This window comes from Ornithodoros turicata, chromosome 3 (assembly GCF_037126465.1).
Source record: "Ornithodoros turicata isolate Travis chromosome 3, ASM3712646v1, whole genome shotgun sequence".
In the NCBI taxonomy this organism is placed as follows: Eukaryota; Metazoa; Arthropoda; class Arachnida; order Ixodida; family Argasidae; genus Ornithodoros; species Ornithodoros turicata.
In genome coordinates, this window is record NC_088203.1 from 66,126,594 (window position 1) to 66,147,383 (window position 20,790).

General features: G+C 49.9%; 1 protein-coding gene and 1 long non-coding RNA gene across 2 annotated transcripts in view; one reads left to right on the forward strand and one right to left on the reverse strand.

The window, feature by feature from the left end:
* LOC135388565 (uncharacterized) overlaps positions 1–20,790 on the reverse strand; it is a 285,782-nt gene that overhangs the window by 114,636 nt on the left and 150,356 nt on the right. The gene's annotated exons all lie outside the window — the stretch shown is intronic.
* On the forward strand, positions 6,398–10,566 carry LOC135387688 (uncharacterized protein K02A2.6-like). The gene has a single exon (XM_064616787.1). It carries the CDS (start codon positions 6,514–6,516, stop codon positions 10,564–10,566), a length of 4,053 nt encoding a protein of 1,350 aa, XP_064472857.1. The 5' UTR covers positions 6,398–6,513.

Below are 20,790 nucleotides of genomic sequence, written 5' to 3' on the forward strand. Positions count from 1 at the left end.
CTAAGACATCACGTCCGGGTCACCAGTTGTAGAGCGAGATATGAGGCGACCAGGCTCTACTGAGGTTGATGGGTTTAATGACGGTTAATGGCGATGAACCGAAAACGAAAGCTCGGGCCACGCGCAGTGCTGCGCGTAACCGATGGCGGTGCTGGTGATGATTATGACGCTGCTGCTACACACTAAAGCCGCGACAGTGCTGACGATGTATGAAACGTACCGCGGTCTCGGGTTTCGCTGGGGCGGACTCTAAAATGGCGACCGCACACAATTGCGTACTAGTTTCGGTTACCGAACGTATAGCGACGCATTCGCAGATGAGCGTACCTCGGAAGCTCTGCGCGTCGCTTTGCAGCTGTTCTACTATGCATGTTCGTCGCTGCAACGTACAAATTCCAGTGCGCAGCCCGCAACAGCTTCTGAATAAGCTGCTGTGATATGCGAAAAAAAGTCGAATATTCGAACTTTTACGAATATTCGAAAACTTCGAATATCAAATTTTCGAATACGAATACAAATCGAATATCGCAAATATTCGATTCGTATTCGAATTTTCGAATATTCGCACACCTCTAGTTAAATGGTTTAGGAAGTTGATGAAGACTTGACTATAACCCTGTATTCACACGCGCGAGTTTTCTGCCAGCTGACGCTCAGGCGGCAGGGAACGTCACCGCTCTCTGGTGCCACGTGACCGGTGCGTTTCGCCACGTCACCGCTTTCTAATCTCCGGAGCGGCAATCGGAGGCAGCCGGACGTGTATTCACACGAGCGTGTTTTCTGACGGCGCAGCGAGTGAAGGAGCGGGAGGATAAATGATAAGGCGCTGAGGCTACGCCCCTCTGGAATGCCTACACAAAGCGCATTCTTTTCACTTGCACTGGACTGCACTACCTTGGACTCCACGCAAGACGGGTTTTCGGGAGCTGCACTTTCCAGCTGAAAGGAACTTTATTAGTAATGCCTTTCTTTTCAACAGGAAAGTGCAGCACGCAAATAACACAGTTCAGATCTGGTGCAGGAGGTGCAAGCGAAAAGCATGCACCTACAATGTGCTGTCAGCTCAGATGCTGGGGATAACGTTCGCGCTGCGGTTGAAGGTTGCAGCATTAATTTTATGTGCACGGCGCTTGGTACGCAATGGACGAAAGAAAGCGAAAATTGGTGACTTTTGCTGTTCTCATTGACGATAGTGAATGCGATATGAACGAAAGAAATATGAAGATATGGACGAAAGAATAGGTTTTGAGGAAACAGCACGGTCTGCAAAATTGCCTTCCACGGGAGCTGCGAGACGAGGACCCATGTGCCTACCGCAAGGTTTTGAGAATGGATGCGGCCGCTTTTGAATACATTCTGCTCCGCATAGCAAAGCGCATAAGGAGAGTATAGAGATGAATATGCGGGACATTATACTAGCCAGTGGTCGTTTTTCCGTAACCCATCTGCAACAGGTTCCTTCGAATTATGTGCGCTTAAACATGCCTCTAAATGCATAAAGCGTTCGTAAATAAGACTGAGCGGGAAAAAGTGTAGGAGCGAGTGCTATGAAGGCTGTGTGTCTTCGTTTTCTACCGTGACGCCGCAGCAGTGTGACGGTGATGAGTGTGATGTAAAGCAGAGACGGCTGTGGCGTAAAAGTCGCACCTTTAAAACACAGTAAAACCAGCTTCATCGCATAGCACACTCTGCGCCAACCATTGCCGCGAATAATAGCCCTGGCTCACTTCTGATTGGAAGACACAGTGGAGCGTACACCTTTTTGTCTCAATGATGTGTGTGTGGTAGTTCTACCTCACGTTCTGCTAAAGCAAAAAGCCTTGTCCTCTTTCTGCAGAAGGCAGGCCTTGCTCCAAGACCCATCTAACAGTTTGCTCCCCTCGACGAACTCATGCACCCTCTACGCACCTCTATCCTCCATCCGGCTTGCTTCATTTCTTCTTTTTGCTAAAGTCGTGACGACGCCCAGTTCTGTGTGGAAAACAATGGCGAGCCGATCCTGCCATAACCCCCCTTCCCTTGTGTCAATTCGGATATATGACAAGTGACACAAAAAACCGTTCGCCCTCCTCTCTCTTCGAATCAGAAGCGATGACCCTATCGCTCGTGGCCATGGTTGGAGCATAGCCTGCTATGCCCTGAAGTTCAGTTTTTAGAGTGCAGAAATGGGATGGTTCAGGTACGATACCCTTCTCTGGGAGCTTCCAATTCATGCGTTTCATTGGCCCCATTGCTTTAGGCGTTGGACAGGCCATGTTTTTGTGTCTACTGCCTTCGTACACTACTCATTGCAGTAAAACGTTCATCGCATATACCGGTGGCATAGCGAGGTAGAGTTCACCACCATGAACCCGCACCGTTGGTAGTGCAATTAGAACGGGAGAAGAACCTCTCTCGGAAATGATCCTCTCCCACTCAAACAACCCTTATGATCTTTCCTGATCTTTTCCTTTCTTTTTCTTTAAGGGGCGGGGGGTTGGGGGGGGGGGGTACGTTGCCGTACCATCGATACGTATAAAATTATGGGACAAAACGAAATTTACGAATTCACACTTTTTGCATATCGCGTTGTATAAGAAGCTCCCCCAGTGAATAATTACGAAATAATGCTATGGCAAAGCGAGACGCTATAACGTAAGTTCGTCAATGTGTTGCATTTTTAGCACTAGCTTTATCCAGATTTAAAACACGTTACTTTGAAGCGCTGTGACAGTTCCCAAACTTTGTGGTCGCGATGGAAGGCAAACACGCAAAAGTAGTGAAACCGAGGAAAACTGGCTCCGTTTATTACAACTGTTCGTCCTCGTTTATGCTTGTAAGGACACAATGTATGTACACAGTGGCCTCACGCGAACGCACTGCAAGACGTGATGGTGAACACAGGGTGCTACCTGTAAGCTTGTGTAATTACAGCCCTAAAATATTATAGCATTACACGGTTAATTTATGATGCAAGACAACTATGAATATGCGCGACGTGAGCAGTGGCCGGCTCGTGGATTAAATTCTGAGCCCCTTTGGCTTACCTGTCGTGCGATATACTGCTCACACATTTTCTCGTATTTAAACGAAACTACCAGCATCCTGAGCCGATACCGTTTGGTTTTGGAATGCGAGCATGCAGCCAACTCGTTATTAATAATTAACGCGTTCTTAAAGGTACGGTATAGCAGCACCGATCAAATGTCATTTAGTGTGGCTATTCGATAGTCCAAGCCACCAGGACAAAAACTGCGCAAGTTTCATTCCAATCGACGGTGCAATTAATTAGAAAATTACAATTAAAGATTACGGGCAACACTGTACTAGGTATTCGAAATGAATCCGTACTCCTGCCACATACGGCGGCAACCACATTGCATGCGTATAACACGGGGCCCGACATAACAATCCGCCACAATCCACCATAAAATCCGCCCCTGCAGTCCACACAACGATCCACATCTGAGGATAAACGGATAAGCGAACTGAAATGAAATGCTGAGCCTTTGAAAAAAATGTGTCAGACGTTCAAGAAGCCAGACAGCGTCAGGACTTGTTTGTTCACAGAAGTTCACAGAGAGAGTTTGTTCGTTCGAAAGAGGCCGCGAACAGAAGGAGCGCGCAGTCGCAGCAGAGAAGTAGGGAGAGCCTCCATCGAACAGCGGCCAGCGCTGGGTTACTTCGCAAAAAACACTGTTAAGAGGGGTTTCAGAATGCATAGGTAAACAGGAAAACTAATAATATGGTTACTAAAATAACAAAGTTCCGGTGTAATAATGTGTAATACAAATTTTTAGTGTTGCCCGCTGTACAGGGGGTTGTTTGACACCAGGCGTCGCACCGCTCCGCTACGCCGCAGAGCCGTATATTAAAAGGGAGTCTGGCCATTGGGAGGAGTCACAAAAAGAGGCTCGACCTGTCAATCAGTTTCGCTCCTCTGATTGGTTTGCTTTTTACCAAGGGGGTCGCCATGACACCATACTGCCACCCAAAATGGCGACGAAAACAAACACAGTGAAGCGGGGATTTCGTGACAAAAAATTTTCACAGACTAACCTGATTTTATGCTGCAAATGTACATCCTAATATAAATTTCTCGGATATCAGTTTCAACTTATGCTCATCCATCAATACCTAACTGAAAATAATACGTTTTGTCGCCGATGTTAGGCCTAGTGAACACGGCGATCACAACGAAATCCTAACAAAAACGGCGCTGTGCTGTACAATCCTATTTTTAACAGCTGGATTTCATGCATATAAACATTCTTGCCTCTTATATTCCAACTATTCATGTAGATTTGTTTAAAAATCATACGACAACAGAATGTGTCCCAGCAGGTGGTTCTGACGGCAGCGGTACAACGACGGAAGCAGACGACAATTCCCGACGTGCCTCACACTCCCTAGGGGGCGCTTATCAAATTTGCACCAACAATCCACTACTTTTGCAGATTGCGAGAGGTATCCATTTCAATCCCATCCAATCCACTTGCCACCCAAAAAAGGGAGTCTGGCCATTGGGAGGAGTCACAAAAAGAGGCTCGACTTGTCAATCACAGTTTCGCTCCACTGATTGGTTTGCTCTTTATCAAGGGGGTCGCCATGACACCATACTGCCACCCAAAATGGCGACGAAAACAAACACAGTGAAGCTGGGATTTCGTGACAAAAAATTTTCACAGACTACTCTGATTTTACGCTGCAAATGTACATCCTCATATACGTTTCTTGGAAATCAGTTTCAACTGATGCTCATCCATCGATATCTAACCGAAAATAATACGTTTTGTCGCCGGTGTTAGGCCTAGTGAACACGGCGATCACAACGAAATCACAACAAAAAACGGCACTGTGCTGTACAGTCTTATATTTAATTGCTGGATTTCATGGATATAATCATTCTTGCCTTTTATATTCAAACTATTCATGTAGATTTGTTTCAAAATCGTACCGACGACAGAATGTGCCCCCAGTAGGTGGTTCTGCCGGCAGCGGTACAACGACGGAAGCAGACGACAATTCCCGATGTTCCCCACGCACTCTAGGTGGCGTTCATCAAATTTGCACCAAAAATCCACTAGTTTTGCAGATAGCGAGAGGTATCCATTTCAATCCCATCCAATACACTTGACACCCAAAATGGCACTGCCCATGTTGGATAGGGGGACAAATAGTGAGGATAGGTTGATTGATAGCGCCCGATATTTCAAGACTCCATTGGTCAGAAAGCTGAAAAAGTGGGTGGAGCTTCAGGTATAGGCATGACCCATTAATGGCCAGACTCCCTTTTAATATACGGCTCTGCTACGCTGCATCTTTCATGGCAAATTAAAAATATTTATAGCGCGTTGTCGGTCGTATGGTTCCGCATATGGTATTTAGAAGCAACAAAGTCTCTAGTCACATCACCGGCATATCATGCTTGTCTACTGCTTTACAGTACCTTTAATCCTGATGCCATGGGATTTAATCAAAATTCTCGGGTTATATTTTCATTGCTCTATTCACCACAATGCGATAGTATAAGACTACCTGCATGATTGATGGCCTCTTTTGACTATTTCCTTGTTTACAGCTATAAACTGACGTTTTATTACTTCCTACCCTATGCACTACCATGGGGTAGTATGAGACTACCTGCACGATTTAGGGCCTGTTTTGACTATTTCCTTGTTTACAGCTGTAAATTGACTTTTTATGGCTGACTACCCTACGCAGTAATATGGGGTAGTATGGGACTACATGCATGATTTTTTACCTGTATTTGTTAAGAAAGAGGACGAGGGGCGGGGCACCCCGCTCGTGTATATGACTCAATAAACGTGCTGTGGTTCTGCAGCCACGGTGACGATAGGCCACGTCTGATTACTCTTGAGTAACATTGGTGCCGAAACCCGGGAGATTGGCCCCTTCGACTGCCCTCGTCGCAACGCCTGGACCTTCCACTTCGGCAACGAGGCAGCACGCCAGCCCAGGATTTCGCGTCTCGTCAGCCGGAATTGAATTCCAGAATGCCCGTGGACAAATTGGACGGCCTCAAGCGCAGCAGAGCAGGCGCAAGAGGCGCAGTGACCCGCGCCGTCAATCGTCTGCGAGATTGTCCTAGCGCAGAGGTCACAGCCGAGGGCATTGAAGTGGACCTCGACTTCTTGGTCGCACGAAAGGCCGCGCTTCACGACTTGGACCTCCAGATCTTGGCGCTCACGGAGGATGACAAGTACGACGACGAGGTGCAAGGCATATGTAGTGTTGTTATTTAGAACATTTTGGATTAACGTGATGGAAGACGACGATGAGGAAGGGATAGCGTGAGCGCGTGCAGGGGAACATTTTGGTCATTCTTCGTTTGAGCAATAAACTGGTCGGAAGGTCTCTGGTTTCGTCCGGTGTTCTGACTGTAATGGTCTTCAGGAGACTCCAGGACACTACAAATTCTGGCGACGAAGGTTCAGACTACTGAAGCAAGCAACGCATTCAGGAAGCCCACGAGACGAAAGAAGCACAGAGAAGCCTAATAGAACGCCAGCCATGGAGACTCTCTTGCCGACCTTCCCGCCCTTCAACCCACATAGCGACGTTTCATCACTCTCACCGAGATGGCTGAAGTGGATTGCCCGCTTTGAAAACTTTCTGCTAGCCGCAAACATCACAGATCCAGCCCGAAAGCGAGCGATGTTACTGCATTACGCAGGTGAAGAAGTCTACGATGTGTTCCAGACGCTGCCCAACACCGAAACAGACTTCGATACCGCTGTCACGCGGTTAAAGGAACACTTTGCCCCCAAGAAAAATGCTGTCTTCGAACGTCACATCTTCCGCCAAGCACGGCAAGATGCTGGAGAAACGCTTGGACAGTTCCAGGTTAGGCTCCGCCGGCTCGCAGCAACATGCGAGTTCACGGACATAGAGAAAGAACTCGTTTCCCAGATCATTGAGGGCACCACGTCTCATAAGCTACGCAGGGCAGCACTGCGAGAAACCGATATCACTCTAGAGAAACTCCTCGCGCTTGGAAGCAGCATAGAAACGGCGGAGTTGCAGGCATCCAGCATCGAATCTCCATCTCAAACGTCTACAGTCCAGAAAGTTGACGCCAAGAAGCACGAGCGTCGTAGAACGCGCCGCAAGAAAACGGGCTCTGAACAGAGACAAACAGCTAAATGTTCGGGATGCGGAGGAAGCTGGCCGCACAAGAACGGCAAGACAAGTTGCCCAGCCTGGGAAGCAGTTTGCCACAACTGTGGGAAAAGAAACCATTTCGCAAAGTGGTGCAGAAGCGCCCGAGAGCCCAAGGAGAAGATACGCTCTTTAACTACGTCGTCTGCGACAACAGAAGCGCTACGGCCTGCAAGTTCTGACGAGTCCGTTTTTCATGTACACGGCACGGCAAGCAAGCTCCCCACAGTAACGATAACATTAAACGAGAAGCCCCTGGAGTTCTTCCTGGATACGGGCGCAGGGGTCAACGTGGTTGGTGAGCGAACCTGGAGAACGCACTTGAGAGTCCCCTTGGAAGCAACAACTACTCGACTAGTACCTTACGGAGTACAGCAAGAGATCCCAGTAATGGGGAAGTTCACGGCAATGTTCAGCGCTAAACTGAGCAGCACTCGAGCAGAGGTGTATGTCGTCCAAGGACCGCAGCCGTCGCTGCTCAGTTACAAGACAGCCAGGGAACTCATGCTGATTGACATCGTGCAAGCGGTGGCTGAGCACACGTCGGTGGACGCTCGGAAGGAGTTTCCTAAGCTATTCGGTGGCCTGGGTCGGCTGAAGCAGTTTCAAGTGAAGTTGGAGATTTCGAGCGATGTTAGCCCGGTAGCACGACAGCATCGGCGGATCCCTTTTCGGGTGAGAAAGGCGTTAGAAGCGGAGTTGGCACGCCTTGAAGCATTAGACATAATCGAGCACGTCACGGGGCCGACGCCTTGGGTATCGCCAATCGTGGTTGTGCCTAAGCCGCATACTGATGGAGCAGTCAGGATGTGTATTGACATGAGAGAAGCGAACAAGGCGATCGCTCGTGTACGACATGTTATGCCCACGATCGAGGACATCATCAGCATCCTGAACGGAGCAGCGTTTTTTTCGAAGTTGGATCTAAACGAAGGCTACCACCAGCTGGAGCTGGATGAGTCTTCGCGAACTATAACCACGTTTTCCACCCACTGTGGGTTACGAAGATACAAGAGATTGCTCTTCGGAGTTAACGCAGCAGCGGAGATCTTTCAAGACGCCATTCGACAGATCCTACCAGATGAAAACGGAATTATCAACGTTAGTGATGACATTCTGATTTCCGGACGCACGATGGAAGAGCATGACCGAAGACTGCGTCTGGTCCTGATGAGCCTTCAAGATGCAGGGCTAACCCTGAACGGGAAGAAATGCGTGATTGGTGCACGCACGTTGAAGTTTTACGGACATGTGTTCTCTGCTGACGGAATCAGTGTCGACCCTGAAAAGGTAGAAGCGGTAACGAAGATGGCGCCTCCTAAGGATGCAACAGAGGTCAGGAGCCTTCTAGGCATGGTCAACTATTGCAGCCGGTTCATCCCTCGCCTAGCAGAAATCGCCGAACCGCTCAGAGCCTTAACGCGTTCCGAACTTGAATTCCGATGGACTGAAGACCACCAGAAAGCCCTGGACAAGATTAAACTCCTGATGTCTCAGTCTCAGACTCTTGCGTACTTCGACGTCAACAAGGAAACCTGCATCATCACAGACGCAGGACCCGACGGAATAGCTGGAATCCTGATTCAAGAGGCCAAAGATGGGAAAAGACCCAGCATCTTGGCCTACTACAGCCGAGCGTTATCGCCCACGGAGAAGAAATACCCCCAGATTGATAAGGAGATGCTAGCCATCGTGTCTACCGTCGAGCGTTTTCGAGTATACCTGGCGGGAGGAAAGTTCCTGGTGAAGACAGACCACCTGCCGTTAGTGTCCATACTGCGAAATTCCAGCGCCAAGCTTTCCGCGCGGTTGGAGCGGCTGAGCCTCAGACTTCAGCACTATGTCTTTGACATACAGCACATACCAGGCAAAGAAAATCCGGCAGATTATTTGTCGAGGCACCCGATCGTGGCAAGCGGAGAGGATAGTCCGACGCAAGAAACGAGCGCCGTAGAAGAATACGTACGCTTCGTACTGAACTCAGCTACGCCAAAAGCTTTAACGGCGCAAGATATTGAAAACGTGTACAAAGGAGACCCACAGATGGACCTGCTTATCACGGCCCTGCGCACGACAGACCAATCGTCTCTGGATTCATTGTGGAGGCATGAACTGTTGAAGCCTTTTTACCAGATCAGGGAAGAGTTGACTGTGACGGAGAGCAATTTGGTGTTGAGAGGGACAAGGCTTGTGATCCCAGGAAAAGCACAGATGGATATCGTGCGCCTCGCACACAGAGGTCACCAGGGCATTGTGAAAACTAAGCAGCTCGTCAGAGAAAAGGTCTGGTTTCCTGGAATAGACAAGAAGGTGGAAAGCGCCGTCAGGAACTGTGAAGCTTGCCAAAGAACAGTCGAAGAGAAAATGACTTCGCCGTTGATGATGACGCCTCTCCCAGGAGGACCGTGGCAGTCACTTGCTGCAGATTTTGCGGGACCTTTGCCTGGCAACAAGTACTTGTTGGTCGTCGTGGATGAGTATTCACGATTTCCAGTGGTCTCAACTCTGTCTTCGCTGACTGGAAAAACGGTCATCGCAAAGCTTACTGAAATCTTCGCGGTACATGGAATACCGTACGTCTTGAAGACCGATAATGGTCCCCCATTTTTCGGCAAGGAGTTCGCAGAGTTTGCCGCACACAACGGCATCCGTCATCACCGCACAACACCGTTATGGCCTCAAGCGAACGGTGAGGTGGAGAGGTTCATCAAGAACGTAAAGAAGACTGTGAAGGCAGCGGGTATTCAAGGACGCTCGTGGAAGGAAGAGCTTCACGAATACCTCTTGAACTACAGAGCCACGCCACACACGACGACTGGTATAACCCCGTCAGAACTTCTATTCGGGCGCAAGATCAGGACAAAATTACCGCAACTGCCTGAGACACGGCATTACGGAAAATTGGAAACCTCTGACCGACAAAAGAAGCAGGACATGAAGGTCTACGCCGACGAGAAAAGACACGCGAGACCTCATCAACTTCAGCGTGGAGACTGTGTTTTACTCAAGCGACCTTCAACCCTATCACATGAGGCACCGTATGAACAGCAGCCGTATACGGTCACAAGGGTCCAAGGAACTGCCGTCACAGCTACACGTGGTGACAGGAGAGTCGTCAGGAACGCAAGTTATTTCAAGTGGATTCCCCACAATCAGTCCCGAATATCGGACGACTGGGACGTAGTCGATGATTGTGCACGGCCACGAAGTGATGAAGCACCCAGTGTGGATCGGACGGAAGCCCGAGAGTCGCCGAGCGAGCAGACACCACCGGATGACGCGAGTAACGCTCCAAGAGCCGTCCCCGTCGTTAATGAGGCAACACAGCCGGCAACGAGGCGGTACCCTGAACGGTCTACACGTGCGAAGCCGCCGAAGAGATACGGAGATTTTGTTTTGAACTGAGTGATTGAACTGAGTGATCAATGTGGCACCGTACTGAACTAAGGTTTGTCTTTGTTTTGTTTACAATTGATGGGGAAAGCTTTATTGGAAACCGGGGGGAATGTAGTGTTGTTATTTAGAACATTTTGGATTAACGTGATGGAAGACGACGATGAGGAAGGGATAGCGTGAGCGCGTGCAGGGGAACATTTTGGTCATTCTTCGTTTGAGCAGTAAACTGGTCGGAAGGTCTCTGGTTTCGTCCGGTGTTCTGACTGTAATGGTCTTCAGGAGACTCCAGGACACTACAGCATACTCGACTGTGAGCAGCAGTTAGAGGCCGCCATCACAAGAGCGAAACGAATGCTACGAACCACGTCAGCGGTAACGGTGCCAGCTCTGGGCACCCCCACGGTCGCGCAGGGCGACGCGACGCGGAGCTGCCCAACGAGCCGAGCTGTATCGTTGCCGAAGCTGCAAATACCGAAGTTCGGGGGCAAGTTGCAGGATTGGGCCCGCTTTTGGGAGCACTTTCAGGCGACCGTCCACGACAACCGTTCATTGGCCGCGGTGGAGAAGTTTAAATACCTTCTATGCTACGTCACCGACGACGCAAAGCGTACCATCGACGGGATCAGCCTAAGCGGTGCCAACTACAACGTGGCGGTCGAAGCTCTAAAGCAACGCTTCGGTCGCACAGATCTTCTCGCAGCGGAGCATATCGATAAGCTGCTTGCGCTTAGGGCGATCCACAGCAGCGATGTGATACAGCTCCGGCACTTATTAGACGAAGTCTTCCGCCACACCGTGCTCTGGAAGCGCTGGAAATTCCGCTGTCCACTTATGAAGTGGTACTGTACAGGGTCGTATCTCGATGCCTGCCTCCGGAGCTCTTCGTGCAGTTTCGGCAAAGGAGGAAGGAACTGGCCGCATCTTCCGACGTGAGCGCTACGGCGCCGCCCACGGATGCGGCGTCAGCCTCACCATCAGCAGCAACAGAGGTTAAGGCGCTGATGGACTTCTTGCGCGTTCACGTCGAAGCGAGAGAGGAAGCTGCGCTTCACCGACCACGGCCTTCCCATCAAGACCACGCGGATGATGAGGTGCCAACCCCCTTGCCGTCGGCCGCTGCACTCCCAACCGTAGTGAGTTCTGCCCCCGCCACCGTCGTCGCCGGAGGGCCATCGTCGCAAGCTCCTGAGCAGCCAGGGTGCGCCCTTTGTCGGGCCGCGGATCACCGCATTGCAGCATGCTCAGCATCTCTCACCCCGGAGGAGAAGCGCCGGCGCCTCGCCTCAGAGCATCGCTGTTTCCAGTGCGCGAGGCGCAATCACTTCGCCCGCCGTTGTCGTTCGGCTGGGAGCCTGAAGTGCGGTAAATGTCAGGGGAAACACCTGACGGTGCCCTGTGATATACAGCCTCAGGCGAGCGGTCGGACCGCGGCATCCGCGCCCGTGTCGGTGCCAGCAGTCCAGGCCACAGCAGCCTCAACGTCCTCAACCATTACGTTCTTGCAGACAGCCACAGCGACGATATCCTGTCCCGGTGGGTCTGCAGAGGTGCGAGTCTTGCTCGACACCGGGAGCCAAAGGAGATTCATCACCGAAGACCTTGCCCGACAGCTTCGCTGCCCCATTCAGTCTTCGGAAGGCCTGTCCATCTTTGCGTTTGGCTCAACGCAGGCCTCCACATTCCGAACGTACGACAGGGTCTCGTTGTGCGTTGCTGGTTTATGCCAGTCATTGGAGGTGGATGTCCTCTCCATCCCGCACATCTGTACATCGCTCAGCCCTCCAGTAGATGCCCGAATCACAGAAGTACTCAAGCACCGCGGTCTCCGTCCAGCGACGACTGCATGCGCATCACAGAACGTTGATCTCCTCGTCGGTGCAGACCACTATTGGCGTCTCGTGTCAGGGAAGATAGAGCGCCTCCCCAATGACATGACGACCATCGAGACAATATTTGGATGGGTCGTCCAAGGCGTAGCTCCACCCGGCTCGGCGCAGGACCACCATGCCGTAACATCGCTCTTATGCTCCACGCTCGACGAGGGACTACCAGGGCCAGCTGACCTCTGGCGACTAGAGGCTTTGTGCATCCCGGAGGCGTAATTCCAAAACACTACCCTGTACAACGGATCGCGCTCTGTCTAGCTTTAGCGGGCGATGGCTGATCGTCTGGCAACCTGTGTTACCATGGCAACGCCGAGACGCTACTGTATTTTCACCGGTTTCAAATATCGATGGAGGAACAGAAAGCAGATATCCTTTCCATCTGATGTCTCATCAGCGATACTTTATGACAATGAAAAAACGGCTAGGCAGCAAGCGAGCTGGTGAAGATGATGCATAATGTAAAACCGTAGTGTGTACCCTAGTCTAGGGGCATCATACTTTTTGAGTCTGTTTTGTTTTCGTTTCGTCTTTATTCATTACGCACGATTACATCAATTACATCTGAAACGTAAAGCGGAGCATTCGCTGGGAAAAATTTCACGTAATTTGTAATTTCATGGCTCGACTTCCTGTTGTGTGATATGTTGAGACCACAACACTGTGAACTATGTTGAACTGTGAGCATTGACAGTGTATGAGTGAGACCACCGAAGATACCAGCTGAGACATCGTATCAAGAGACGTAGAGGTGGCTCCGTGAAAATGGCGCACAATGGTCCACAAATTGTGGCTTACAGCTTCGAAACTGTTGTGGTCTCTTTATTGATTATAGCTTGCTGTTGCGTCAGCACGAGCAACCGACTTTCGGTTTTCGGTGTTTATAATTTTGAGTCCTCTCGAAACACGGTTAAAATGAAAGCCAAATCAAATTACAGTAGTACAACATTTAATGAACTTACAACATAATAATATAACAAGATAACTTCTCTTTGTCAGTTATCTTCGTCCTATCTCGTAATACCTTGGGAGATGTAAACACGGAAAATACGAAAGCTCGGCTGATTGCTTTTTTTTTCATGGTCCATTTAAATACAAATAGATTGGGTGCTATCTCTAGGAAACTGAACATGTTCGCTGACCAGATTCCAGCTTGTCATTCTTATAAATATGCGACGAGCAGTGTGAGAGCAGTGGGCACGTCGTAGACATAATTATAACTGAGACATACTCGGCAACTAGTTGCAATAGAGCAATACTGCAACATACGTCGGCAGTTTTCACGGACAGACCAGTGATGACACCTTTATATGGTACACTACCATCAACTCGAAACTAAAACTGTCGCATATATGCCCTTTCGGTGATATTAAATTATTTTCACTGCTACAGAAAACTTCTCCTTTGCGTTCTGATTCATTTTTTCTACCCATGCATGTACCTCCCATTTACGCTAGGTGTTTGCCTGAATGATGTTCATTCCATGCCTATAACATACAGAAATCTATTCACGATTCCCGAAATGTTGCTATCATCTCAGTTTCAGTGGTAATCATGACACTACAAGCACCACGAGTCTTCGCAGCTCCGCTGGCTCTGCTATATCGTGCCGAACGCACGACAAATTTTCCTCGAACAGTTCAATTCAAATAATGATGAACAGGAAAAGGCTACCTTCGTCGACGGCCTATGGATGGCTTGTATCCTACCTTAAGAGTACCAAGCCATTAAAACTCGCTAACACGCTCTCCCCATTCCTGAAGTATCCTTCTTTTCATCGTGAATCACAGATTCTGAAAAACACAATCATTCTGGAAAGCACCACACAGCCAACATCTGCAAATTAACACAGCTTATAGAAAGTTCGGCCGCAGAAGTGGAAGGGTACTGACGAAAGATACCTGCATTCTTTCCTCCAACGATATTTGAAACGTTTCAAATCACTCGGGTGGCAGTGGCGTCTCGGGGTCGTCACGGCAATGTAGGTTGCCAGAGCATCACCTATCATCCGCTAAGAGTGGAGAAAGCACGATCTGTTGCACTGGGTAGTGTTTTGGAAATACGCATCCCGGAGTCCGAGCTGTCTACTCCCGATGGAGCCGCAGATCTCCAATTGTTTGAAGACCACATCAAGTGGCGAACAGACCGATATGAGGTTCCTCTCATGATCAAGGAGCCCGGTCTCCCGCTCGAGGCTAGCAACCTTGCCACCGCTGAGAAGAGGTTGAAGGCCCAGTTGCGACGTTTCAGCACGGCGCCCGCAGTTCTGGAGCAGTATGACTCCATGCGCGAGTACTTTACCGAAGGGCACACCCCACCAACAATCTGTACTACTTACCTCATCATGCAGTCATCCGCAACGAAGCCGTCACTACCAAGGTCCGAATAGTGTTCGACGCGTCGTCTCACGTCCCCGGCCAACCCTCACTCAACGACGTCTTGGCGAAGGGTCCGAACCTAAACCAGGGGCACGAAGCTGTAGTAGAAATCTATTGTAGCTGAAAACTCACGTGACCTCCGGAGCTCGACCAATGACTGAGGACTAGCCACCCTATTTTTTTTTTCTTTTTTGATTATGTCGCGAATGACGTAAATGACGTGTCATCCGTTTCTCTCTTACTACTTTCCTCCTCTCTGCTCTGCTTCCCGTCTTCTTTTGTTGTTCCTTTTTTTCTTCCATGCACTGTTTTTTTTTATTCGCGTTTGTCGGAATGCAGTGGGAGTTACAGGAATACGACGGAGCCTAGGTTGTTTTTGTGACATGAAGTATTTTATTGTGCGACATACGGTTATACAAGCAAGACGTACACAGGATGATATTAATATTGCTCCAGAATTTGCTTGAAGAAGCCTGATAATGTCGGACTGTCTCTGGCAAGGACTGCTACTGGGAACTGGAGCTCAGTGGCTGCAAGATTTAAAAAAAATGGTATCAGATATACGGTTATGCATGTGAAAGTTGCAATGTAAATAGAAAGAATAAAGGTGCTATTGAACGCGAAAAATAAGAACGGTGGTAGGGTTGCGAGAAGCTCGCAGCCATGGGGTGTGATGGGCGACCTTAGTACAAAAAATACCTTTTATTGCGCTACTTCACAATGATATATTCAGACCGATTAGCCTGACAATCTTGGCTTTTGCGCTACGTACAGAACAGCTACTCATCAGTCAACGCGTCTGACGAAACTTGTCGAGCGAAATCACCAAGAATCAGACTTACAGTAGCGTCATACCTTTATGCAGTACGACGTGAACGGGTATTTAATCATAACATTTAGATGACATTGTTTCACGAAAAGAAATATAGTCTACCATCGTATCTGCAAAGATACGCTATCTGTCTCGGTCACCGCGTATTCCGGTAACTGTTAAGCAACTTATTCACAATACACGAAGTGAATGCGGTGTTGCAAGGCAACAAGCAACGACAAATGACTTACCTCTCGGCAGTCGTTGACCAGGTATCGGGTACGAGGCGTTCGGACGCTCGAATAGTTTCTACACCAAGAAGCAGAGCACAAATGTTGCGCAGGCATCTTCCCTGGCAGCTGTGACTGTTCGAGGACACTCACATGATACAGCTTGCGTTTTTAAACAGGAAAAAATAGAATTCATAGTCCAACACAACCGCTACACAACACGAGCCGTCTGAAACGGACGCCGGCGACTCCGTGAACGCCGGTTCCAACCGGCACAGCCGCCGCGCTGTCGCCTGTTCCAGAGCTCGCGAACAAATTTGAAAACGGCCAATCATCGCTCAGAAAACGAATTCATCCTCATGGGAACCAATCAGTAATCACTAGCCACCGGATGTCTCCATGACGTTCAATTTATGACGTTTTCTGACGTCCGATGACGTGAAACGCGTGAAGCGCCTCACTTTATCCCGCAAAGGAACTGGCGAGTTTCGGGCCCTTGCCTAAACAGCGACCTCCTGCGTTTGCTCATCACGTTTCGGTCCTCTCCCATCATCCTCACCGCAGATATCCGCAAGGCGTATCTGCAGATCCACATCCGGCCGCAAGACAGGGACACCCTACGTTTCCTGTGGATCCAGGAGTTGCCGTCGGTATCCAACCCTCACCCAGCAGTCAAGCAGTGGAGGATGACAAGAGTGCCGTTCGGAGCCTCGTCTAGCCCATTTCTACTCGCAGCAACGCTACACCACTATTTCGGTGCCTGCACTCGCTATCCACTCACGGCGGCTCGTCTGTGTACCAGCTTCTACGTAGACGATCTGGTGGTTGGATGCGACAACACGCAAGAGGCCGAGACCTTGTACGCGGAAACGAGGGCCATCTTGCAAGAGGCCGGAATGGACATCCGGAAGTGGGCGGCGAACTCAATGACGCGGAAGTTCCTCGAGGACGGAACGGCATATGACAACGTCGGTTGCACGGAGACCGTGCTTCGTGTGCTTGGAGTGCCGTGGGATCGTCACGCGGACACAATCTTGGCGCCAGTCACCGCGGTTACCGCGTTCGCCAAGCTTAATGAGCCCACAAAACGCACGGTGCTCAAGACGTTTTCCATATTGTACGACCCATTTGGGCTTCTAGCCCCATTCACCGTCAACGCGAAACTGTTGTTTCAGGCAATGTGGAAGGACTCAGTGCCTTGGGACCGACCAATGACTAACACAGCACATCAAGTCTGGAATAAGTGAGTGAACGGCCTGTCCACTCTTTCGCTGTTGAACGTGCCCAGATGTACTGCCGGTACCAACGGCAGCGTCCAAGATCTCCAGATCTTTGCCGACGCTAGCCCGAGAGCCTACGGAGCGGCCATCTACATGAGAGCAGACAGGGGCACGGAAGGCATCAGCTGCAATCTGCTTATCTCCAAGGGTCGAATCGCGCCGCTGAAACAGATAACACTACCGCGCTTAGAGCTCCTCGGCTGCCTTCTCGCTGCTCGTCTCTACAGCCGCATCCGCGGAGTCAGGCCCAACGTGGCATGGAAGGCAACCTTCTGGACGGACTCTCAGATTACGCTGCAGTGGGCCAAGAACACGGCTTCACGGTGCCCGCAGTTTGTAGAAGGCCGCGTGCGGGAGATACGGCACCTCACCGATCCTGGTCAGTGGCGTCATTGTGACGGGAAACATAACCCAGCCGACCTGCTCACGAGAGGAATCTCCGCGGACGAGCTCGTCGGCAGCGAGCTGTGGTGGGTTGGACCCCTATGGTTGTCTGGTAGTGTCGACCCGCCTCTCGAACCAACATCGAACAACACCCCATCGTCCTCTCGGACGGAAGAGACGTGCTGTCCAGTCGCGATCCGCCATGGTGACCCCATCCTCCGGTTAGAGGACTACAGTCTAGTCAGCCGCGTGCTTAGAATGACAGCATACGTGCTCAGATATGTCAACTCGCGGAGACCTGGATCAAGGCTCACCGGGCCCATCTCTGCACAAGAACTGCATTCGGCAGAGCTTCTATGGGTCCGCCGCACTCAACTAGAATGCTTTGGCGCAGATGTCGTTGACCTTCAGGCGGCGCGACCCATCTCCCGTTCGTCTGCTCTTTTGACGCTGAACCCATACTTGGACGCAAACTCGCTCCTTCGGGTGGGAGGAAGATTGCAGTTCGCCCACGAAGAGGACAGCACCCGGCATCCCGTACTTCTCCCGGCCAAGCACCGTCTCACAGAGTTGCTCGTGCTTGACGTCCACCGGCGTCTCCACCACACCGGAGCGCAAGACACCCTCTGCGAACTGCGGCTGAAGGTACTGGATTGCCAAGGGCCGGCAGACTGTTCGCCGCGTGCTCCAAACGTGCCTACAGTGTAGGCGTCGATGGCTGTCCTCACAGACTGCACCTGTTGCTCCTCTCTGAAAGAGCTACTCCCACGAACCCATTTGATGTGGTGGGCGTGGACTTCGCGGGCCCTTTCTACGTGCACGAAGACGGCAAGCAGCGAAAGGCGTACATAGTCCTCTTCACCTGCGGCGTCACACGTGCGGTGCACCTCGAGTTAGCGACCGGAATGTCCACGCAACACTTCCTCAGTGCCTTCCGGCGTTTCACTTCCAGACGCGGCGTGCCATCCCTCATGATGTCCGACAATGCCCGCACCTTTCATTAGGTGTCTCGTCTGCTCTCCTCCGAAGATGTACTGAATTTCGCCGCTACCTACCGCATCCAGTGGAAATTCATTGTGGAGAGAGCTCCTTGGTGGGGTGGGTGGTGGGAAAGGATGGTCCGCTCCGTCAAGGACGCCCTGAAACGGTGTCTGGGAAGGCAACGCCTCACCTTCGAAGAACTCACCACCGCCCTCTGCGAAGCTGAGTGCATAGTAAACTGCCGGCCACTCACTTACGTCACGTCCGGGACCCCTTGACACCGGCGGACTTCCTCGTAGCAAAACACCTGGCGACCTGGCGCTCCTCCCAACGCCGGGCGAAGTCGCCCCGCCACCGAGTGCCTCCGGCAATATCTGAAGGTTCAAGGGCGGCACCGCTCGCAGTTTTGGAGTAGATGGCGAAAGGAGTATCTCCCTCAGCTAAGATCGGCGCACATGACACGGCATAAGCCGGAATCACAGCTACAAGTCGGTGATGTGGTGGTCATCCATGATAAAGCCCCCCCCCCAATGTGGAAACTCGGCCGCGTCACACAGGCATTTCCCGGGTGCGACGGCGTCATTCGTGCCTGTGCGGTCGCGCTCGCCAACAGAACTGTCCTCCACCGTCCGGTCCAGTTGCTACACCGCCTAGAAGGGGACGTGGAGCGACACCCCGCTCGTGTATATGGCTCAATAAACGTGCAGTGGTTCTGCAGCCACGGTGACGATAGGCCACGCCTGATTACTCTTGAGTAACAGTATTCACTATTTGCTTGTTTACAGATAGAAATTCTTCTTATTAATATAACCATTCTATGCACTACTATGGGATAGTGCGAGACAACTTGCATGATTTAAGACCTATTTTGACTATTTCCTTGTATGCAGCTGTGAATTGCCTCTTATGACTGATCTACTCTATGCACTAATGAGATAGTATCGGACTATCTGCATGATTGGACATGTTTCGACAATGCAGGCTAGGAACTACTAGGTACTACTATGGGATATGGGACTACCTGCATTATTTAGGATCTGTAATGACTATTTCCTTGTTTACAGCTATAAATTGACTTTTTATGACAATAACTACTCTATGCACTACTATGGGGTAGTATGGAACTACCTGCATGATTTGTGACCAATTTTGAGTATTTCCTTGTTTACAGTTATAAATTCGCTTTTTATGACTGAATACATTACAATGAGATAGTATGGGTCTACCTGCATGATTTGGGTCCTGTTATCACAATTTCCTTGTTTACAAGTTCTCACTCTCCGTTTTAGGGATAGTGAGATAAGCTATCTGAAATGCTAGGTCTGACTGGTTTGCACTCCCATCTACATTATTTTGTGCTGTGACAACACATATTTTGTTGTCATACTTGTAACAGGTCTGTTTCAGAATATATTTCACCAGTTGTAAGTTAGCGGTTGTGTTGTCTACTTGTCTTTCTGTCTGCGTCCTTTGGCTGCATGTTTTTTTTTTTAACTGATCCGTTCGGTTCCGACATACAAGAGAAATCTTTTTTGTGTAAGAGAGAAGTCTACTGTCCCTATGTTGCTCAGCTTACACTTCGCTGTGTTGCATAGTTCATTTTCTCTAAAAAATTGTAAACTTTGCCCGAACGTCAGACAAACCAAAATTTCCCTTACGTGCCTCTGCAATGGTTTGTCACATGACACCAAGATTAGCGTCACTCGATAGCTCGTGATAGGCCCTTTTGTGTGATGTCGTTTACTTATGTCACTGATGTGCGCTTTCATGGAAATGTATTCAAATGTGCAAGCTATGCTCACATTGTCCGTATTTGACCTCTGTTATCTGAAAAATGTCATTTTCTTTTTTTTATCATTTGTTTATTAGTATTATTCAGTAGCTTCACACCACTCCTTTACACTGCCACAGAGATTTTTCATTTTTGGAGCCTCAGACGAGCGGTGATTTGCCTCCCCGTGACACTGTTCGGGAGTGGTGAGCCTGTGCTGGTGTGCCCAGTGCCCACAAACTGTTTCTGGGGAAAAAATCACAGTGCGTCTCAGGCGCAAAAAATGAAAACTATCTCTGTGGCAATGTAAAGGAAAGGTATCAAGCTACTCACATATCGTTATTGACCAGAAAACAAAATGTCATTTTTCAGGTAACCGAGGTTAAATATTGCAAATGTGAGCATACTCTGCACCACAGTCAGTATATAAGCTTCGCATACGGTATCGTCACTGAAGAACACAGGCAAACATGGCGGTCATTTTGTGGTGTACGTCTCCCAGAGCGGCAGCGCAG